Genomic DNA, 24,788 nt, shown 5'->3' on the forward strand with positions numbered 1-24,788 from the left:
GGGTAAAGTGTAAACAAGAAGAAAAGTGATGTCCAGCATTGGAGTCAATTCTACTTGAAGTGAAATTGCAATCCAAATAAAAAAAAGCTCTATTTTTGAATTCTTAAATGCTGGAAATCACTTTGGTAATGTGCATTTGCATTAAATCTAGCCTGGTGGAGTGTCCTGAAAGTGACACTTCTAAACCCCAAATAAGCAGAGCAATTCCCTAAAACAGCCCAGTAGAGTTGCGTGTTGTAAATCAAAAGGCCGCTGTTCATTCTCCCTCTAACAAAGTGACAAATTAGGCAAACAATAGTGTTTGAATTCTTATTAAAGTTGATTAATTCATATCATTAGCTGATCGCACAACAGCTCATAAAATATACTAAATTAATTTCTTTACTGTGATTAATACATGAAACACTTGAATTAACATCAATAAATCAATTTGTGAATCAATTACATTATCATGTTTAAATACAGAGCTAATAGTGTACATTAACTAGAAGTGTAGAAGTGATCATATATCATTTGGCATTGTAAAGAGGAAGAGCAGAGGAGCATCCTTAAATGATCAACGATTAAAGAGATCCAACTCTTAACCTTAATAGGTCCCTGTACAACTGCACGATGATGTTACTGCGAGTTATCTACAAGGAGAATCTGATGTAAGCCAAGCTTCCTTTAATCTTAAATTAATTCAGTACAAGATTAGTGTTGCTGATGCATATAAGTGATGTAAACTCTGACAGCAAACCCTCTGCAAATGCACTATTTTAACAATACTGATACTAAAACTAAGGCTGGGGTCATCTCAAACAATTATTCTATTTGATACATAGTTTTCCTGCTGCAAGCTAAGCCTTTTTTCCCCCATTTATGTTAAGGATACTATAAGTGAAGTGAAGACAAGATGCTTCATCCAATTTAGCACCTGGAAACTGCCTTGTATAAGTGACTGCTTGCTTCACTACGAACAAGCCAGCTATGAAAGGCACGTCAAGACTTCTTTCTGGTTGCACCGTGGAGAGCTACACACTGTAGCTGCCTTAAAGGGCTGCTGCACAGAGGTGTGAGAGGTCCTCTCAACCAGATGTTGTGTGGATCAGTCAACAGAGCTAACGTGACACACTTTGTAGAGAATTACACATCTACCACAGCGAGCTTAGGGCCTATATGGTCTCGCTAATAAACCTGGACCTTGTAATGGCTGTCTGATCACTCAAACGTAGGAGCAGTAGCAACAGGAGGACAAGGAAATGTCATCCAACATGGATAGAAAATGTACCTCCACCTTTGTTTAAGGTTCATGCGGGCTGAGTTTGATTGGTTTCTGTGTTTGTGCCAGTGCTGACTTGTTAGATGTTATACGCACCAGACTTAAGAGTTTTTTTTTTAACCACTTGGCCTGCTGGGGAACCTGGCTGTCCAATATAGGCAGGGTTTATGAATGAAGCTCTACTAGACCTTAAGGAGCTGCACTTAACATAACCTGAGGAGATGAACAGTAAAATAAAACTACTTATAATGGCCAAACCTAATGAATTGCAAGAACATTTGGCAGTATTATTCAAACGAGTGAATCAATAAGGTCAACTGAATTTTTTATTGCCATTACTATTGACAGATTTAATAAATATTAGAAATATGTTATTTTAACCCTCAAATATGTTGACTTCTGGACAAACTATTGGTTGGCATATATATATATATGAGACTATGGATCAATGCATTGTTGATTTTGCTCTTTTCTTAAGATTTATTGACAATCTGAAAGTATTGATCGCCACACTTATCTTTATCTCCATGGTTAGTCTGTGGTCTGTACATACCTTTTGTGTGTAACATCCAATACATGTCATCTGTAAACAATAGACACACTGTGACATAATATCAATAAAGCAACAGCATAATATTTGCATATCACAAAGGTTCCACATGACAATTATTTAATAAATTAAGCCACCGATGTGTCTAAATGTTCCTTTCTTTTTTCCAGTTCTAATAATTATAATCCCTTTAAAATCCAAGTTAATCCAAATGCCACTTAAGAAGACTTTCTTTGCTACAGATGTAACACCCACCGGCCTCTTGTGTCTTCTTCCATAGCTACTGATGTATTCTATGATAAAAAATAAAAGGCGTACTTATAAAATGCATGAGTGAATCAAAATGCTTACAAACTTGAAACAATCCATTATTATAGAAAGGATTGAATTAACTCCACTCTTGCACTAAGAATTGTTTGGTGCCTTGAAAAATAATTTGCCATGTAATTCTTTTCACCTACACAGATGCACCAGCATACGAGCCGTACAGTTTTTGGGTTTTTTTCTCACTTACCATGATAACAACCATTAATTCATCAAGAGTAAATAAAATGTTTTGTTGGGAAGGGACATTAATTATCACATTCATCTGCTTGCTGTTCCAAACTGAGCTATAATGAAATGTGCTGTAATAGAGATTGCTCTTGGGGAGGCATGCCGTTTATGAATCGCTAGAGGTGCAGCAGCTGCCTTCCCCCTTGAGAGATAGAAATTTATGCCGTATACCCTGCTGATTGTTGAGAAGGTAAAGAACCAATAGCAGCATGTTCAGAGGTTTAATTTAAAGTGTGTTTCTCACTAGGCTGCTCACAACACTTAATTAAACTCTGCTGTTTTGGCAATGACAAATGCTGTGGTGCAGGAGGAAGCTGGGCTGCTGTGACTGAGAGGCTTTTGTAATTTCTTTCATGTGCAGCGATGGCCAGATCCAGGTCAGAAACTGTAGAATTAAAGAACTAAACAAGATTCAGACATGGGGAATAGGAGGGCAAGGGGGTGGGCGGTTACAGTCATTTCTTTCGCAGGAACACATCTATTTTTCTCTCTTTTTACGTCCTCTTTTTCATTTTTGGAAAGTTTTGTCATAGATTTATGAGGGCTTAGCTCCCGTGCCTGGTTTCCCGCACGTATTGCCTTTCACACTGTCGTTTCCTAAGGCATGTGTCTACTTGATGGAGACTTCAACATTTTACTGAAAGGTATGATGAATAAAATGAATAGCATGTTCCTGCACAGAATATTGTTCCTATTATTTTGTAATGGTCTGATCTTTCTATTAAGTCTTTTACCATGACTCTTGATTTGCAGAATCATATTTTTTACCACAGGAAACATTAAGTTTAAAATATTCAAGCAAGTGCGAAATTTAACTTCAGAGGTCTAACACACAACATCAAACTCAGAGCAGTCAACAAACTGACAGGGAGTGACTAATAGCTTTTTTTCAGGGTATAAATCCAATTCATGCCAAACAAAAATCTTATTTTGTTTCTGTAATGGTATGAACCGTATTACTGTGCATTTCATGAGATTCATTTAAAAAGGTGGAGCCAGTCTAGCACACAGCCTCTGCAAAGCCCTGCTTGCTGCCGTGTTATGAAGTCGCAGAACTCTGGCTATACTACCAGGAAATAACCACAAAGATGCCTGCAAGGCATAAACAGGAGCTGGAGCATTTCATTCAATAATGTAATCCATACTTTTAGGTAAAAGACTTAAATTCTTATGTACTTTTTTATTACTTGAGTGAATGGCACCACACATTTTTTTCCCCTGTCACATGTCAATCTTTTTATGCAGACCTTTACCACAACTGTATAAATAAGTAGTGTTTTTACTGGTACAAAGCAAATAACAAGTCACATGATACAATTTCAAGGTGTTTCCCATGAGCACAAACTCCTCAAGATTTAGCGCCTTTAAAGGCTAATACATCCTATTTTAGTACATTAATCTTTTTCCTTTTTGCAGCCTAATGTTAGATACTATTATTAAACTTTATATATATATAGAGGCTGTAGCTTATGTTTTTGCCATTTTCTTAAGGCAAATTCTCTCTCCAGTGCAATACATTAATAGATATGGACAGATAATTATAACCGTCTTCAGGAGCATGTAAGAATGTTTCTACCCATTCATTTTGAAATTTAGTACAAAAACACCATTAGAAAATGTTGTGACTGTGAATGTGAGTATTAAATATAAAAACAGAAGCACGCATATGTAAACAAAACAAAACAAAACAAAAAAACAAGAAACATTGTGTTTATTTAGCTGCTCATATAGGGGATGCAAACAGCTCTATATGTATTTTGGTGTTCTGTAAATGCCAGGGAGACACAGCAGCATCCGTTGGAGTTAACGGTGCAGCACTTTTGTGTTCAGTAGCACAAATCATTAATCATGAAGCCGGCCATATTCTTGTAGTGCCTGTGCTTTCATTACTGGGCCTAATTAAACAGTTCTGTGAACTGGAATCTCAGATTCCTCTGTTACAGATTATCATTAATTATGGTGAAAGTGCTCAGAGATGTTGGACTCAATTATATTCTGCTCAACCCTGGCAGTGGGGTGATTCATTGTTCTGAGCACTCCACAGCCGTACTGTCTCTGCTTATCACCAACCTCCACTTTTGTAAATTGGGCTCTGCCAGCCAACAAACTAAGAATTATGTGCTGCTTTTTTCATTACAGACATGTTGGAGGAGCACAGACCAATTAAGGGTGGGATATTTTGTGTGGAGTGATGAGGCAGGCATTGGTGCAAGGAGATGGGGGTTGGATGGGGGTACTAAGGGAATGAGCTCACCACCATGCTTAAGTTGGGGCTTTATTGCCATGTGTGGTGGATCTCTCCACCAGGTCTATTGACTGATTATGCTAAGCATATTTTCTCAATATCTCAATGCTCTCAGTATTGTAATTGTAAAATTAGAATGTGGACAGATATGATACTGATATTTCGCTGCCAGTACTGTATACAAACACAGATTTTCAGTGTTGTGGAGAAGGGTTTAAGTGGAGATTTCTATTATAGTGGCAGCTTGGAGTGTGTCTAGCTGGGAGGAAAGTGATAACTTTTCATAATATTTGTGTATGACATGCAACTTTTTATGCAGCTGAACAATGTCAATATTACTTCTTTGGTCTTATGCAGGGTATGTGGGGGTCTATGATGGAAACAGTGTATGAATGAGATTATTGGTCACCTTTTTTGAGGGTCAGAGAATTGAGAGGAAAATCTGAATCAAAGGGAAGTCGACGTTCCAGTGGTAAGCTTAGGCCTTAGCGGTTTGTACAATTTCATATGCCACAGTAGGTAGTGATTTTAATATATATGAAAATCAGGCGGAACTGTGTGCAGGTGTTGCTTATAATATCACCAGTGGGAGATTTTACAAAGCAGGGCTGTTTTTGTTTCCTCCCACTACAGGGCTGTCTCAGAATGGCTCCAAAAAAAAAATAAAAAATCAGTCTCACTTCCATTTACTTCAAAAATTAACACCTTGTGGTAAAAAGGGAGCGATGTGAGAGGAAGACAAAACCCAATCTGAAATGTCAAAATTTAATTTCACAGTATCTTTGTTTTCCTCATAGTTCCTTAAACTATGGCTGATCTAATCCCATAATTCCCCCGGCAAAGGGGCAAGAAATGGGATTTTTCCTTCAAGTGACATAGCACCAGCTCATTGAAAATGTAATGCACTACTTCCAAGTCACAGGTCAGCCGGCAATCTGAATTTTAAAAGGACTGTGAATAATATTCTGTTTTATTTTGAAAATGAACTTTGTGGCCTCCATCCTGAATCCAATATATGTCTTAATCTTCTGGGCTCTTGAAGCTCACATCTATGGAAGAAGGCCTTTGACTCCTGAACCTAATAAGGAAATCACTTGTTTTCTCATCCGTCTTCCCAGTTTTATAGGGCCCGACGCAAAACAGTCTTTTATTTTAAAAGTATCTGATGAACTGTAAAATATGTGTTATATAATATCGAGGCATTTCTTCATTTTTATACGTACGGAAAAAACATTACTCAAGAGAGCCAATACAACACTAATCTGTCAGTAAATATAATGATAATATTATTGTCATCATCATTGTTACCATTTTTTATTATATTTTACAAATTCAGATAGGGTATCTTTTCCGCAGTGCATCCTAAAGATGAAAAGATTATCATTTGGGCATTTATTGTTATTCTGAACTGAACGTGGCTGACAGTGGCAGTGAATTTCAGCGTTAATTACGCACTAACCTTTTCAGAATGGATATTTAGACATGCTGTGTCCTGCGACTCTGAATGTTTCAGAAATGAAAACATCCAACGCCCGATCAGTATCTACTCACATTAGCATAGTGTTTTAAAGCCCAGTGCCCTAAAACATGCCACGGAAATCCTCTCCTATTTATCTTAAAATAGCCACTTAACTTTGACTGACACTAATTCTTACTACATGAAACTGTAGAAACCCCTCCATTTCCCCCTTCTGTCTCTGTCAGAAAATTACAAAAGACAGAGTTTGTGATGTCCCCAGTGTGCAAATCCTTTTATTCTGTCAGATTACAGCATTTGATATGACGTAGTGCGGCATTCTGGCCTCACATGCCTGCCAGAAAGAAGGGACCTGTCAGCAGCAGAGGAGAGCAGTGCAGATCATCACTCTGACTGATCCACAGGCCCAGAGACTGTCATCTCCTCCGACTGTACAAGTCAACACAAATAAAAGTGAGGAAGCAAAAGCCATAATGACTGGGAGAGATCCAGGCTCATTGTGGCCATTACTTTTATTCAAACCTTACAGATGACATGATGTGAAAAATGAGCCTGTGTCTAGTCGGGTGCCCATTAGTGAGTGAGCACATTATCTCCCCTTTTTCACATTGAATCTCCTCCCTGCATGCAGTGGCAGATGCTCCCGAGGAGTCACTCACTTTTATGGGCTTTTGACTGCAGTACTCTTTTAAATACAGGGGCCTCCACTAGGCAGAGATGATGTATGGCTGTCAGTGCTCTTTACCTCACTGACAGATGCCTTCAGTGGATCCCTGCTTAAACCTTCTGTCTAAAACTAACGGGGACAGCTAACCTCTTCCTTCACAGAGCAGACAAGCATGCATCAAATTGATTATTGCTGGAGAGGGGGTGATTTCTAAAAAATCTCTATTACCAGACAATTACAGTGCAATTTACTTAAGTACAGTCTGAAGGCAATCATGAAATACAATTCCCCAAAACCCAAACGAGTACTATACTCAGAACCTAAAAATTATAAATATTGAATCTATTATATGGAGTATAGGAGAAGATAAATTTGATTACCACAAAATGAAGGAAGGACTAGTGGCCCAGTGGCCCACACAAAAAAGAAAAAAAAAAAAGAGGAAGAAGACCCATTGAAAAAATGTTAAACCTCTTGATGCAGTAACACCGCTAATTGTTATCAAAAATCCCCAAGATGATGAAGGAAAATCAGTTACTTTGTCAGATTACTATGTTTAAGACGCATGGAGGAGACTGACAGGAAGAAGAAAAAGTGCTTCTCCTTCTTTTCCATCTATCTAGGTGGCAAATTTATGTGGTACACACTTAGAAACAAACAAAAAAAAAAACTTGCTTGGCGATATTTTAATCTATTTTTTGGCACATTTTCAAAGGAATGAAGCAACGCAAATTTACAAAGCCTCAACTTTGATATGAATTCTACAAATTTTTTCAGTGAACAGACATAACGGCAATTCTTTGCAGACTCTTGCCAAAACCCTCCGTCTGATCTTTTAAGGGCTGATGAAATGAATATGTAAAAAGTGGACTTGTAGGAAAATAAGAAAATGTGTGAAGTGAGAAATAAACATAATGTCAGCTGAGAAACATGTGAATAAATCCCCTTTTTCATTCCCAGTGGCCAGTCATGCATCAGTGTACAGTGTGCTGCAGTGAGCAAATATTCAGCAGCATGGAAACCCCCAGAGAAGGTGGAGCTTATTTTTAAAATAACAAACTTTATTCTACAATAAGAAATACATCTAGATGCGGTGCTACAGAGCAAAGCTCAGAGGTTGTGTTCGGTGACAGGGAGCCTTGGCTTCTCTCAGGCATGAGCATGAACCACAGCCGCTTGGTTCAATCTAATCTCTGACAAGAAACAACAAGCCTTTGGGACACCCCTGGGGTCCACCTCAACACCACACAACATCATAAGCAGCTCAACTCAGAGGGTTAGATCTACTGTAGCTGTCAGGGGAGAAATATGTTTCCATTTTACTACTTCAGTGGCAAGGAAGACCATACAAATGCTCCTCTATTGCCTTCACTATTGCTCACTCGTTTGAATCTCTCTTTTCTCTCTTTCGCCTCTGTCAGTTTTCTCCCAGCACACATACTCAAGGGGTTCCTTGGTGACTGCGTCCCATTACTAGCAAATGACAGCTGCACAACAGAGCTGAATGTCTCCAGTGACTCTGTTCACCACATTCCCAAATCCAGAAGTGTGCAGGATAAACAGGATTTGGTAGTTTCAACCCAATTCACTTCTGTCTGTTAAATTAGTAATTTGAAAAAAGTTGTTCCAGAGATCAACAGTTATGCAAAAATTGTTATAAGATATTAATATTTTCTGAAAGAAATTCCAGCATTTTATCATTCCCTTGTCCAACACACAAACCTATCAGCTGAGTAATGTTAATTTATCAAAAGGTGTCAATCAGTGAAGTACTAAAACCAAAGATATACAGAGAGCAGTTATGCATACTTAGTTTCATAATTTTTAATCAATTCCAATTAGTATATTTGCAAATACTGACAATATGAATGGTATGTCAATATTATATACTGCAGTATCTAGGCCATTTTTTTTAATTATATGTTTATAATTATTACTGATTCCAATAAGCCTATTTCAGTAACAGTAAAGTCGATTGCAACAGGCTGTCATTAATTTCAGCAGCAAGGTGACTAGGTGACCATTTTATCTGGTCACAGACAGTAAATTTCAGTACCACAGGGTAATGTTAATACCATCAGGGCAATGCCTGTTATGCACAGAAGGCTTCACAGTATAATAGTTTATAGACGCAAGTTACTGTTGACTGTTCACATTGTTCACACTGTTCAGACAGTCTGTTCCACTGTCAGTGTTTATCCAAACATACTAAGTTCCAGTGATTCCACAAGGATCTCAGGCATGATTGTGTTAATCACCTGACACACCTGATTTACCGATTCATTTTCCCCATTCATCTTGGGCAAATGTAGCGACAGCTTGCAATCTGTTTGTTTTGAGTTGTCAAAAAGGAACCAAAGGCATGTATCAACACGGAATACTGCAAGATGTCACCGGCTGCACATGAGATGATGAATTGCAATCATATGTTAATCAGTCGAAGTTGCAGTGATGAGTTGTTTACATGGCGTTCCGTCACGAACCTTGGGCTGCTTTATAGATATGGGTTCTCAAACTGACAGGAGCAGGTTGCCATTTGTGGTACTAATGAACAGCTTTAACTTTTTTTTTTTGTTTTGTTCTTTTTATCTTGTTTGTTTTCCAGCGCCATAGGAACAACTAAAAATGCATTTATGGATTAAAAAGTGTCTTCAGTGAAAAATTAACTGAGTTTGCTCATGCGATTATAATTACTTTCTTTAAATTTGGCCGCTTGTTATTGTTGTTACAAAATGTATGCACGACGAGCGCTGCTAAGACTGCCTGACAATACTGCAAAACCAGTAGCGTTTTCATCCTTCATCACTCACTGTATTGCTCTCTGACGTGCATGCAAAACCATGTAATGTATGTGTGGGTGTGTGCGTGTCTGTTGTGGAAAGCTGGCCACAGAGCAAACAGCAGTAGGTCCAGCAACAAGGTCAATACTAGCGTAAGTACCTTTTTATTTCCCTAGCCTCCCACAGTGTTAGATCCCACAGTTTGTCCAGCAAACGTACTAATGACTGGGATAGCCTTTCTGCTTTGCTTTTGGTTTCCATTGGTAGGAGAACGGGCAGGAGCTAGCTGATACTTTAGTAATTAGAGGACACTAATATGACAACACATACACAATCTGTAGACTAATATTGAGATAAAAGGGAATTAGGTACAAAAATCAATATCTCAGATATTAAAACGACCTTAGCATATATATTAACAATATTTTAGCACATAATTTAAAAAGAATATCTAAAATATAATTATTCTCTTCTATTATTAGTATTCAATAACAATATTTCAGAAGTGACCTAACTGTACCTGAAATTTTCTTTAAAAATAAATGTGGAGCTACTTGGTACGGTTGATAAAGCAACATTATTATCAGGCATATTTTCATGCAATAATTAACAGCACACTACTTGACAACATTGGTGGCTCTGCAATCTTGCATCCTGTCCTACTGGCTCAATACAACCTCTGTCAGTCATCTAAAGTGTACAGTAATGCTGGGGGGTTATATTTGATGCACTGGCATATTATTTCTTCAAATGCTGCTATACAGAAACAAGCAAAACAAACAAACAAAAAAAAACACCTTCATGTTTCAAGAGGTGTAAATGTATTAAATTACTTCACGCCAAGAACACCATGCATTCAGAAGCAGCCTGTATTAGCTGCACACCTCTTTTCATCATATCGCAAAACAACTGATATCAGACGTCAAATTAATAACCCACAATAACACAACAAGGGACACTAGGGTCATTTCTGGTCATGCTGCATCTGTGCCAATATTATCAGCCAATATTCATTTACTGATCTATTGGTATCAGCATTTAACTGCCAATAAATGAAAGTAAAGAAGAAACGAGGAGAACGTCTCTCAACAATGTCATCAGTGTTGTTGCATTTTTCGTCCACCAGAGGGCACTTCACTATTGGCATCACCTGTTTTTGAATACCACAAACACAATAATCAGCTAATCTGAATAGAAGCAGGTAGAATAAATAAACAGCTACACTTAAAAAATGTAAGAGAAATCTGTTTATAAAAATCAGTTAAGAAAAAAAAATAGTCCTATATTTCATAATATCTGATTTTCAAAATCAGCAAATATCGGTATCGGTATCGGTCGTAAAAATTCTGTATCAACCGGGCTCTAGAGGACGTGGCACTATATGGCATTATATTTAACCAAAAAAAGCATAACAGGCAGAAGGTTAAGCTTTGTGTCTAACATTTATTTTTTGATAAAAGACTCAGGGTAGAATATTTATGAGTTTGCTTGGGTTATTTTATTTTAAGCTATTTATGTTTCATTTCTTTTATGATGACATTCAAGTGTTTAGTGAGCCATTGTAAACCTTTATAAAACCACTTTTTGGCAGGAATAGTAACAATAATAATAATAACAGTATTGTGACACACTGAAACCGCCAGAACCTTAAAAAATTACTGTGATGTCAATTTCTGCCCAGCACTAATGCCCAGCACACTGCAAGTGAAGTATAGCGGTGAAAGCCCATGAAGTTTTTAACTGTTAGCTGATGCTGCCTTGAGGACTTGATCAATCCTGCTTAATGAAAATAGCCATGACTCTCTAAGGGATTTATTAAATAAGTGAAAATGCAAACAAGGTAATATTTTTAGAGAACTGGAAGTGACAATATAACGAAAGTAATTATAACAGTATATGAAAAATGCAGCGAGAGGCTGCTGTGTGTAAATAAATTAGAATCAAGAGTAAATAGAAACATCACAAGCACAGACACACTTATAAACTATCCTACAACTAAATTGCTTCCACACTCCATGGGCTCAATATGCGATTTAAAAGAACCTAGCGGTGGCAATATTCCTCTGATATGGTGTTTAGTTTTAATAGGAACCCTCAGCTCAAATATGAGCTGACAAACACAGCAAGACAAACACAGTCTCTCTCCGGCAATGAAATATACACTATCAAATAGACCTGTACCTTTTTGAATCCGCCGTGTGGGTGAAACTAAAGCGCAGAACAAACAGCATTCTGATATGGCTTTGAGGGTGATAACAGCGTCTGACAGGGTGGAGAGAGCAGCCTTTGGGCTCGGTGCGAAAACACAACCTGTGATTGACATGATTCCCTGGCCTTAGAGAAGTTTACCTTTTAATAAGAGCTCAGAGAGGCCCTCTCAACAGCCTAGGCTCTCACCGACAGCAAGGGACGTTTGGGGAGGTGTATGTGCATATGTATTTATGTGTGTTAGGCTTATTTGTGTGCATGTGTATCGACCCACATGTGTATCTGTGCCCACTTGTAGCAGATTTCAATCAAGGATTTCAGCCATGCCCAAATATCCCTTCTCTTTTGGGCTGAGTTGTTTGAAGAAAATGAGTGGATTCAGGATCAAGAGCCTTTCTGGAGGAATTTAAGTCTGTTTGAGGATTATGACTTCTTCATCCTGTACAAAGCCTGCAGAGAGAGCTATATGCTAGCCCTTGGTGGCCAGGCTTAGCAATGCATTCCAGACTGCGATATAGAAGAGATAAAACCCAGGAAAGACATCACGGCATTGGGCACAGATCTGCAAAATAAACAGGGAAATCTGAACCTTTCCAATTTTCATGTTGAATATTTCTTTCATGGTCTTAGAATATGCATGCTTAAAAAATGTTACAGATGTGCTGTAATAGGAGGATATGTGGGTGGGTGAAGAAAGTTTTTCTTAGTAACCTCAAATAATACTGATGAAAACACTGCTCTTTAGCTGATAAACATAATTGCAAGCCCGCTTACTGCCTTTGTGAAATCCTGCAAACATTTCTCTGTACTTCTGACTCATGATTTCCTCTTCATGCTGGGGCTTGTTTCTTTGAACTCATCAAACTGCTGCAAAAGCCACACCTCTTTTCCTCTGACTTATAATTACAATTATCACGCCAACACATCCCCTGCCAGCTCTGCTCAGCATCTTCAGGTTTCAGCCAGGCTTCCTGCAGCATTGACAACATGCCGGATCTATTTCTGAGAGATGCCACAACTAACCTAGCCTCCAGTGAAAGCCACAGTGACTGTGAGGGCCACCTCGCATAAACTTCAGCTGATGAGAAAATAATGTCTGCACCGTGGCCAGCTACTTCTGGATCATCTCTGGAGCGGGCGCTGCTTAAATCTGTCATTATTTACCCTGTTTACAGCATAACCTGAAAGCATAACAAGAAATCAATAGAAAATGGGGACAAATTACTGTAAGCATCAATATTTAAGACAGCTGAGATAAAGGGCTCTGAGCTGGTAATAGATTCTTTCCATTTACCATAAGCTTATTGAGAAGAGGGTTTGTCAATTGCTGATAAGCCCATTAGTTAGTTGTTGATAAAACAATTTAGTATCATTAAAGCCCTAAATATAACAAATAGAGCTTGTTGAAAGATAAGATTAATATCTAGCAATCATGTTGCCTCTCTTTTCTGGTGCATTTCTTTATTTTGACATAAACTTCAATGTAATTGTGTAGCTCATAATGAGAATTTACAGCAACATTATGCAGCAAAATCCAGTGAGTAAGGTTGTTATGCAAGAAATGATCTAACTTCTGATACCAAGTTGCCTCAGACTCTGACATTACAGAACAGAACGTCGATCTTGCCTGTCTACCAAGAATAATGAATATTACCACTAACTATTAGAATGTTAATACCATTATAAAGTATATTATTAATACATCGCACACCCAAATGTCCCAAGTACTTAAACAGATTAAGAACTGTAAGCTTAATTTTCCTTATAAATCCTACTAACTTGAATTATTTGAGTTCCTGGGACATTTTCTTCCTATTTAAGATGTAACTGATTGACTAAGCAAAAGATACGTTTTGTTGTTATGTGGACTGTGTAAGGAAAGTTTTTGCATTAGTAAAATATTATGTATCTTTTTCTAACCACGTTGTTGTATGTTTCTTCCATTATGTTTTCTTTTTATTTACTCAGGCTGTGTTTTAGTACCTTAATGTTGGATTAGAGAAGCAGTGGCACCATAGGTGGAGTGACACCCCTTTGCTGGTATCTATACAGAGAAAATTATTTCTGATCAGAGAAATTCCATGCATGACAAAAACAATATCAGGACGTTGATTTTACTCACGCTACAGTCCTTTTGTGTGTTTGTGTACCTTTAATCCCATGGGGTATGACAATTAAAATGATCATGATAAATTAAAATTAAAATGCAGCATGTAATCCAAGTACAGTTTACAGTGATTTTGAGAGTAAACATGCTTTATTCAGCAATAAAAGACACATAATAGAACACACACATAGATAGCTAAAACCTCCTAACAGTATGTGAATCTCAAGAGTGCTTTGCTTTGTTGTGAAGGTTACCTGACTTTGCTTTACCCCAAAGCAAAGAGACTCAACTCGCTTCACTCTTACATCTTTTGTTCTTGATCAAGTTTACTAAACCCCGTACAAAATGCAGCCAAACGCACGAAGCAAAGCGATCATCCCGGGCAAAGGAAGCTATGAACGAGCAGGAAAGAGGAAGTAGCATCTCCAACAGACAGTCGCAGCAGGGCACGGACTAACTATAGCCACATCAATGACTAACTCTCACAGCAAGGACACCTCCCTTCACTTTGAAAAGAAAATAAATTAAACAACAAAGGGGGACACTGACATTCACAGCCTTTCAGTTTTATTGCACCAAATAACTACTTGTCATACGTCCAGCACAAGATCATTGTTAAGTTCAGTCCATAAAAACAACACGAAGAAGAAGAAAAAACATTTTGAGAACAAGAAGTTTTCTTCCCAGCTGGAATGATGATTGCTTTATGAATTTGTAGTTGATGTAGAAAAAGGTTCCCTCATCTCCTGGCCTAATATGGTCATTCCAACACAGGAGGACACCCATCTTTGTACTTCTTCATGCATTACACACACAATCAATAATGGAAAAATATACACTGTGAAAGGCCTTAGTTGCACTGCCTACAAGCGGCATTGATTAATGATTTTGTGCCAGTTATGACAGCAAGGTGCATGCAGTGAAGAGAGTGGAAGGCCTTTTTAATAGTGCAAGGAGAGAATTAAATCAAACCCAGGAGGGCCTCCACTGGAAAGGAGAGATGCTGCATCTCTCTGCTCTAAATCACAGCTCTACTTAAGCCCAGCCTTCTCTTTCCCCATTTTTCTACATTATCAAAGGAAACCTGTCACTGCTGTCTATGGTAAAGTTTACAAATCATGATTTATCAGAGAGAGGATCTCTAAACACCTGTGTGAGAAAATAAGCATCCCCTGCATTATTATTTATAGGCCAAAAAGTTTGTTTAGTCTTCCTTTGACTTGAGAAAGCGTTTCAAAACTTTGAAATCCAAGTTTTGAAAAATGCATTTAAAAAGCATTTGATTCCATTTGCGTACCTGCATATGTCATGTCCAAACAATGTCTCAAGTCGTTAAGTCGTCAGTGCAAAAACAAGCAAAATGCAGCTTGATAGTTGGCCCAGAGTTGGCTAAATTAAATTTAAAATTTCGCAAAAACAAATTAATAAATAAATAAAATACACTAGGAAGAGAAACATGTTTAGCAGATTTATAACCTCTATTTTCTTTTCAAAAGGCTGGAAATTCTCAAATAGCCATGAGTCTTTATTTCTAACAACATAAGGGAATCCTAAGGACCCTCCTAGGTCTGCTGTTAGAGATGCAAACATCACACTTTTAAAAGCTACAATCCATACATTTAGCTCAGACATCTCTAGAAAAACAATATTTTAAATACACAGTACATTCTGAAATAGTCCATTACTTATTTTTAAACCTTTATGTCTTGAGAGTCCTAAACCACAGCCCAGTTTTGAGACACTTTGTGCAGTGCAAACCGACAAAGCCGCAGAAGCTGGGGAGAGAAAATCCTTCTTACTGGCCACCAAGGCCAGTCGCTACCAGAATACTCCAGAAAAAAGCAGCAGCCCGAAAGCTTAATAAAGAGAGGAGACGAACCCAGGGTGATGAGCACTCACTCTACTGTCTTCTCTTTGTTCCTAATACAGAACTTTCTCCAGGCATGAGCTTTCTGAGTAAGATATATAAGACAGAATAACCACAGTGCTTTGTTTGTATAGAAAATACATTAGGATAAGACTGCTGCAAAAGTTTGGAAATGCCATTGGGGATTAGTGTGTAAATACACATTGTTGATGGGAAACTGATGTCATTAGAAAACATATATATATATATTATTTTAACAAAGACTGTAATTAAATAGAAAACACACATTCTACACATGTGCACTTAAAAGGAAGCAGATGTAACACAAACACTGAATGAACATGAACATTTTTTTCCTTTTCTATTATTTTGTTCCATTAATATTTCAGTTTAATAATTAATAATTGTTTTTCCATATCAATACCTAAGAGTGTGATGTGAGCTGATTTGTGTTGTTAGGTTAATGGCCTGTGCATTTCAAATGTTTCATAGTAACATTTGAAGACAACTGGTAAAAGTGTCCACTGACTATAAATGAACAGAGCTTTAAATCCACCACACTTCCTAATATAAAACAATTTCTTTTAAATTTAAATGGGTTTTTTTTATAACCATAACCAAAGCAAATATCAGTTAAATAATAATTTCATCATTTCCCAAACTTTAAACACTGACCAGGCCTGAAGGTTAAAGAAATCACAAACTCCTTTACTATTTAAAAAATGTTAAAATATTTATACGAGAAAAAACAAAAAAAAAAAACGAGGGCTTTGGGAAGGGAAATAAGCAAACAAGAAAACCGTTGCTCTAAGGGAAGTCCAGGCTGTAAATGGGCACAATATTCCACATTATATACATGTCATTTCAGAGTGCGCTCCAAGTGACGCAGTGTCAAATCTGTGTGACAGATTTAGGTGAACGCTGGTGAAGGGAGCTCTGCGTGGGGAGAGCGGCTTAGGGCTGACTCAAGCAGCCAGTACAAGATCTCCAGCAGGCAGAAAGGAGCCTTTCTCAGTGCGGAGCAGATGCCTGTCCAGCCCACCAACACCGAGTGCCAAGCAATAACCTGACACCATTGCCATCTTCTGACTATATTCACACATGACTCTTGGTATATACTGCGTATGGCGAAACACTGACAAGAAAAGAAAATGCAAAGGAAAATTTAAAGCTGCTTCAAAAGGCTAAAGTCGAGTGTTCTATAGATAAAACCAATATTAGAGTTTTTTTATTTTAGTAAGACTGAATTGGTTCAAAAAGTTCATGCTTTTCATGATATATACAGAGATGTGAACTAAGACACAGAGCCAGTATGTTGATTTATAATGTAATGTCTCCCTCTTTAGATGGATATTGTGTGAGTCTTTCAAGAGTCCAAAACAAGAGGATTTGATTTTGACTGAGGACTACTTTTGTCATTTTTGTTTTATAAATAAAAAGAAATCTGTGTTTGTGTATTTTTTTTTTCATATAATGGTTTTGTGTTTATGTGCAGTGAAACTTGAATTTAAAAATGTACCTGTGGACATTTTAATTGAACTATGATGAGATTTAACAGTTTATTTTGAGGTAGAAAGCAGTTGTTTAAGCTGAAGTTTAGCTGTAATAGTGCTCTGAGAGTAGGATGCTGGGAAGTTCATTCTGAAATCTGGGAGCTTCCTGACATCTAGTGGACAAAACCGAGACTTCGCCCATGCTAGTACAAGGCAGCTGCACTATAAATGCAATTTTAAAGGGTAAATTTTTCATTAACAGTGCATATCTAGCCAACATATTCTGGCAGCTTGCAGATACCATTTATGAGTTGTAGGGTTTTGTTTTCTTTTGTTTTAAAAGCTTAAATGTTTAAATTCCATTCAGGCATATTCATCACAATAGTAGAGCCTACAGTATTCTTAGTACTTATTATTTTTTAAATACATTATGAATCTTCTTCCAAATCTATCACATTCACCTTTATCATAGATTATAGGTACAAAGATAATTATAATCTAGGAAGACAAATGAGCCCAGGGTAAATACACATATGTAGAAATGTGAGATACAGGAGATTGTTTTCCAGCAATAAAAATCTTTTTGCATTTGAAAAACATGGTGGTGAGAGCCTGTTCTCCTGTATCCACATGGGCCAGAACAGCTCGCAGTTATTGACTAACAGTGAATTGTGATTAAACTAAGAAACTTTGAAGGAAAATGTCTGAAAATCTGCATAATAACAAATCGTTCTATCAAAGAATGGTCAGAGCTAATGTTTTGGAATCGCCAACTTATAATTCAAACTAGGGCTGGGCCATATCATACCGTTCATGGTAATACTGGTATAATGTTAGGCAATGATAAGAAAATGAAATATCGCGATAGAATATGGGTAAAACACGCATGCGAAGTGCCTTTGTTTTCATACGCACATGGCGGAAAAAGCATGGTGGCGACGGAGAATGAGGAGGGCGAAAGCAGATCGTTGAATGAAACGGATAACCAAAAGGTATTTCCAGTGGAAATTGGCCAACATATCCAATTTCCACCGGAAATACCTTTTGGTTAAACTGTCAGCAAGGAATTTGCATTTGCACTGTTAATTTTTTATATACCTTTAATGCACCTAAAAAACAGCTGCCTGTTTAAGTGAAAATACATTGATGGGGTTCTTTTGCACTAATAGAGTTATGGAGTTGTAAAGTATTTTGTCTTGCGTCAATTATATCGTCAATTATATCATCAATTATATCGTCAATTATATTGTTATCGCAAACTTTCAAGTATATATCGTGATAAATATTTTTGGCCATATTTCCCTGCCCTAATTCAAACCCTCATGCAATACAAATGTGAAAGCGCCTCACAGAAATGTGAGAAAGCCAATCAACCATTTTTTGAAGTTGGTCAAGGATTACTGTAGTACTTTAGTCAATGTAAACAAAAAATAGGCCTAGAGACACAATCTGTAACCATCAAGCTACCATGGATAACAAAGGAAAGATTTGTATAACAATTACTTGCAGTTGCTCTGACAGTGAGTACTAAAGTCCCATTCACAGGCCTAGAGAATGATCAGTAACAAGAATGACGGCACTCACTAGCCATTGGTTGCAAAGAGGTATATGGTGCTGTACCGAAAATCTCATTGTAAACACAAGCTGATAAAACTGCAGTTGGTTTGGTCACTAGCTCGTTGCTGCGGTCACCAGTAGTTTGTATAAATGACACTGACTTTCTGCAAACTGACACAAAACTTACCAAGCAGTACTGAAAACACAAAAGAAAAGGAGAATGTTCACCTTCAAAGTAAAGGTGAAACTTTTACTTTGAAAGCAAACCTTCTCTGCTTCTGGTCAGTGTCAATTTCAAGAGTCACTACAGCTTATAAAGAAAATAGAATTTTTCTTACCAGAGGTTATCATGGGTACGGCCTTAATTGGTGGTTAATAGGCTCCAACTCCCCTGCCACGAATGGATGGACGGATGCTGCAGGAATAAGTATAAGCAAAAATGTATGATCTTAAAAGCCTGTCCATCTTTACCTACAATTAAAGTTGGTTAAAGACTCAGTTAATCAGTAAAGTTGTAGTTTTACAAACAACCTACCTTAAATGTTTCTTTAAACATTGTTCAAAATATATCATTCATCAAGCGTTCTATATTAAATTATTATGGGACAGTTTAAAGGTAATTTAACACCAATTTCACTTCATGCTGGCCAAAGTATAATAATAATAATAATAATAATAATAATAATAATAATAATAATAATAATAATAATAATAATAATAATAATAACAATAATAATAATAACAAAATACTACTATTACTAATAATAATAATAAAAATAAAACCAGATGGTATATTTGAAACTATTAAACAGCCTGCTGCTTACATAAACCGCTGTCTAAACTGTTCTACATTTAGTATAACATCGCAGCTATTGGATAGATTATTTTATAACTAAAATTACTGTAGGGCTTCATTTTGATTTGGGCTGTATTTCAGCCACAACACATGCAATTAACTTAACTAATAAAGCAGTCATTACCTCAATAATCAGTATCAATAATTAAAAATTGACAAAATAAAAAGCCTTCACTCATACCATTAGGTCTAATAACTCTAAATTAAATGCATCTGCAGAAGCTATATAAAATGTGTCATCTTGCAAATATTGAACGTTTTGTGAGTTTCATTTTGTACTTTTCTCCCCAAAGTCACCTTGACATTAGTCCTTCTCACTGAGACAGAGCAGCAACATTGGATAGGTGGAAAGCAAAGAGGACAGAAATAGAAACTAACACAAAGAACTCATTTTGTTTCGTATGTAAATGTAAATTAGTCTCACATTCTGGTTGTAAAAAAAGGACTAAAAATGCCTAAAGGCCTACTTAAGATAAGCTAGCAGACTGTTAAATTAAGTTCAACTTAAAGCAGTCCAATTAGCCACTGGAGTTTGACCAGAATATTAAAGAAATTCAAATTAAAGTGTGGACAGGTAATGTTAATGAGCTAGAATGCGAATTATTTCTATTTTAATGTAGTTATTAAAGAAGACAGGTCCACACATAATCCATCCATTCATATTAATGCTTCTTTTGAACACCATCATTTAATGTTTTACTGTAATGACCTGGTCATTTTGGAATATTCTAGCAGCTTATGCGCATGCAGAGACACAGACACACAAAAACACATGTGGGTACATCCTGGACAGGTTACCAGTCTATCACAGGGCTAACAGTAAATCATTTGAGTAAATCATTTACTTTTTGTATGACTTTGTTTGGGTACTGACGGCACTGGTTAAAGCAAACAAAATATCCTAGCTTGGTTTGTAACTCTGTGAGTTGAAAGAAGCTTTTATTTAGACTTAATCGAAATCACAATCTTTTCGTTAACTACATCAATGTGGATTTGACCAGACTATCGGTTTCCAAATTCTGGTCTCTAATGTAAAAGTTTGTACACCTCACCAGCACGCCTAAACCTTCCATCGACTCTAAGGCAGTTAAAAGATGTGGTACTTCTTTAATTTAAAACATAAATTTTTCATAAAATGGAGTCCAGCCAAAAGTTACAATGCCAGCACAACATAATTGGGAAAGTAATGAAAGTGAATGTGATTTCTGAGAAGTGGTTAAAATTATTCTTCAGAAATGATTCACTGAAAAACTGTTAAATAAGTTGTTAAATTAGTGCTTTTCTTGAAAGATCCATTTAATTCTTACAAGTTTCTAAGAGCCACTTAGATACGCAACTTCACAGGATTAAAAAGCAAGTGCACCACCTCTTCAAAGAATGGTTCTGACACATGTGGATAACTGGGTGAACTGTAACCCCATCTGTTAACTCGAATTAGTTATAGCTGTTCTAGAGTCTGCTAGCCCTCTGTTAAATGGTGAAATGGACCTCTTCACTGCCACCGTGCTTGTGGTGCCTTTTGGAGCAATTTGGAGTCATTTTACAAATATATGGCCTGCTGTTTGGTTTAAACTATCCAAGAATTTTACTTGTGGAGAGTGAAAAATAAAAATAAAAATGAGGGACTTTTGCTAGCTGTCCTTGATTTTACTTCTACTACTACTTTCCAGCAACGGTGGCAAGAGTACAGACTTTCTTTACTTAATTAGAACTACAGATACCTGTGTTTAAAAATACTCGATTAAATACTGAACTATTGAAGCAACTTATTTACTTAAGTAAAAAAAAAAAAAGTACAGGCTCTGAAATGTACTAACAGTAGGAAAGTAAAAAGTAGCTCTTTGAAGGACAGTTCTAATAACCCTTTTTGTAAAAACTTGTGCTATAGTAATATAATATAAAACAATATTAGTACATGGAAAGGAAAATATTATTTCAATCTAAATTCTAATTCTCATGAAAGCTTCAATCTGTTATGTAGGACTCATATGGTGAAAGTAAAAACAGCTATTTTCTGTTGCCTGTGTTGTAAAGGGTGACTCTGCCTCCACAACTAAACAGGAAAGTTTGTACAGTCAGGGGTTACAGTTGGATGCCTGAGCATAGGGAAAACAATCACAACTCACAGTAATTTCTAATGTGAGCTTCAACAGGTTTTCTTAGTGTACATGCTGTGATCAACTGACCTGCTGCTCTTTATGGATTTACAAAGCCAATTTCAACAATATGTAAGCAGTTTCATGAGCCATCTTGACTGATATCCATCCCCTACACTGACACTATACTGTTTATACCATCTTTATGCTAGATAATACACAGTTGGTATAAAGTTGCAATTCAGTTAATTAATGGAAGCATCATCAGCGTAAATGCAAATTTATCTCTGCTACACTTGATGTAACTAAAATCTGACCTTCAGCACCACAGCCACTGTGTATCAATCCAACACAGAGCTTTACTCTGAATTCACCGCGGTATTGCAAACTAACCTGTTTATTTTGGGAATAAAACTACCCAATGTTTTCATGCAACACTGAATAATAAAGTTAGTATAGTTTGTTTTGCAGGACTTTTGACAAAATGAACATACATAATTTATCAAAACACATGATATACAAATCAAATATATGAAAATTTTAAAAAGTCTGTAAAAATATTTAAAATTTTAATCTGCAGATTTAATTCACGTTTGACTGAGTAGCCCTTACCATTAAATACAACCACTCTCTTCCTCTCCAGCTCTTTTCTTTCTCGCCCTGGGAAATACAGCAGCTGGACTTTTAGCTAGCAACACACTGTGCGAGAAACTGCACACAAACAGTTTGCTGATGTTTCTTGAGCAGACAGAAACGTTACATTTGAAATTACAGTATCTCCTAATTTAAAACTCCCCTCATGCGTCCCCAATCTTCTGTAGAGCTAGCTAGATGCTAGTAGCACAAACACAACTTGGACACCTGCACTCCTTCCGGCCTCCTTTAACTGCCCTACGACTGATACTGTTGAACTTAAACTAACAACTCGGCTTTAAAAGGTAAGGAGTAGAAAGTACAGGTATGTGTTTAAAACGTAGGGAGTAAAAGTAAAGACTTGTCGGTAATGCTCAAGTAAAGTACAGATACCTCGGTGGGCTGGTTTTAAACTTGGCTTTTTGTTGGCCGTTTTGTGTCCACACTAAAAACTACAGACAGCTATGTTCCCTCATTAGTCCTCAGCATCAATTATGTAATCGGCATGACTGAGGAGGACACTGAGCAGATGCGCCTATGCAGGTCAGACTTTTGGTAGTATCCCATATATGTCTTTGCAACCAAAAAGAGGTAATTTATCAGAGGTATGTAAACCTACTGTCTTATAAAATTATTGTAACATTAAAAATACTAATTATTACTGTGCTGAATTTGTCTTGTCCTTTGAGAAACTTTGAAGATAATTTTGTCAACGTGGACAAACTAAGATAAATATCTCAGACTTCCCATCACATCATTAAGCTGTAAATGCAGTTTTTCATGTTGACATTCTTGAAAATCTAATTGAGAAACAGTGGTGGGGACTCTTGAAACAGCAACCTGAGACTGGTAGAACAAGAAAATCATTCATATCTTCGCACTCAAACAACAAACACATTGTAAGTGCCTGATGTGAATGTAATGTTTTTGGTTGATGAGGCACAACGTTTTTGTGCAAAATAGTGTCTTTTGCCAGCTCTGTGTGAAATTTCATATAATCTGAATTTTTAAAAAAATTTAGACAGGGTTATTTATTCTACATTTACCATATACTGCAAGCTGAATAGATTAAGTTGGATCTTACACATTTAAAAATTACATTTGTTGCAGAGTGAGAATATTGTAGGTATTTAGTGGGTTAATATGTAAATCCCACTTTCCAGTCCAGGTAATGTCTCCTCCTGGAAAACCAATGAAAGTGTGAAATTTCACTCGTAGGTTTGTCTAAGGTGTCCAAAGCCTCAAATTAGTTTGAAACACGCCTTGGTGTGCATTTTACAGTTGGTAAAATAAGATTTGGGTTTTATATACAATGTTTTAGTTGAAAGATTCATGTCAACTTTAGCGAGGCTTTTACTTCGTTGATGCAGGAGACTACAGGCAACAAAAGGAAAGCCTTTGCTGCAGCAGTCCAAATGAAAAGTTAATTTAAAAAAAATAATCCAACAAACTAGAACCCAAACAACACAAAGTGTGACAGCAAAAACAGAGGAGGGCATGGCAGACACTTGGCTAAAGACTAAGGGGAAGACAGGAACATAAATACAAAGAGGAGTCATTAATCAACAAGAAACATGAGCAGAAGACCGATGAAAGTAATTAACACATGAGAACAATCTGGGAATTCAGCAGAAAATGGAGACAGGAAGTAACAATTACAGGACATGAAAGAAAAAAGAATCTTCAAAGTAAAAGCGAAAGTAACCAAAATACAAATGGCAAGGAAACAAGAAAACACAGTAAAAAGGGAACACGAGAGGGCAAAGAAACTAAAGCTAAAACAAGACAAAGAGGAGGTGTAAGACAATAAAATCAAAGCAGGTCTGGAAGATCTAAACTCCATCTATCCATCCATCCATTCGCTTCCGCTTCTCCTTTTCAGGGTCGCGGGGGGCGCTGGAGCCTATCCCAGCTGTCATAGGGCAAGAGGCAGGGTACACCCTGGACAGGTCGCCAGTCTGTCGCAGGGCCAACACACAGGGACAGACAACCATTCGCACTCACATTCATTCGCACATTCACACCTAGTGACAATTTGGATTATCCAATTAACCTATCCCCACAAGCTGCATGTCTTTGGATGGTGGGAGGAAGCCGGAGTACCCGGAGGGAACCCACACAAACACGGGGAGAACATGCAAACTCACACAGAAAGACCCCGGCCTGATGGTGGAATTGAACTCAGGACCTTCTTGCTGTGCGGCAACAGTGCTAACCACCGTGCCACCGTGCTGCCCAGATCTAAACTCAAAAGACTAAAACTCGTAACATTCAAGAATAACAAAGAAATCCAAACAGGAATAACCAAGAAATAAAAACTGTCCAAATACAAAGAATTTCATAATATCATGACAAATATGACATGTGTCTGTGTTATACATATATATATATATATATGTATATAAACACAATTTTTACATCAGAACATGAAAAGAA

The 24,788-nt window shown here is 37.1% G+C and overlaps 1 protein-coding gene across 3 annotated transcripts in view; it reads right to left on the reverse strand.

Annotated features, from left to right (window-relative positions):
- The window catches only part of LOC102796248 (uncharacterized), a 98,926-nt gene extending 76,396 nt beyond the window's left edge, over positions 1-22,530 (reverse strand). The window contains exons 1-4 of one of the 3 annotated variants that reach the window (XR_004843561.2): positions 19,106-19,116; positions 13,727-13,787; positions 12,767-12,924; positions 10,831-12,305 (exon numbers count right to left, since the gene is read on the reverse strand). Coding sequence is in view for 1 of the 3 variants with exons in the window: in XM_087829750.1 (XP_087685876.1) it covers positions 13,727-13,787; positions 19,106-19,118 (74 nt within the window). In the remaining 2 variants the exon portion in view is untranslated. Of the gene's footprint in view, positions 1-10,830; positions 12,306-12,766; positions 12,925-13,726; positions 13,788-19,105; positions 19,183-22,331 lie in introns of those variants that run through there. The other 2 variants (XR_015716560.1, XM_087829750.1) reach the window with 2 other exon arrangements.
- Positions 22,531-24,788: the final 2,258 nt, after the last annotated feature.

This window comes from Neolamprologus brichardi, chromosome 16 (assembly GCF_056152115.1).
Source record: "Neolamprologus brichardi isolate AB-2024 chromosome 16, ASM5615211v1, whole genome shotgun sequence".
Taxonomy (NCBI): domain Eukaryota; kingdom Metazoa; phylum Chordata; class Actinopteri; order Cichliformes; family Cichlidae; genus Neolamprologus; species Neolamprologus brichardi.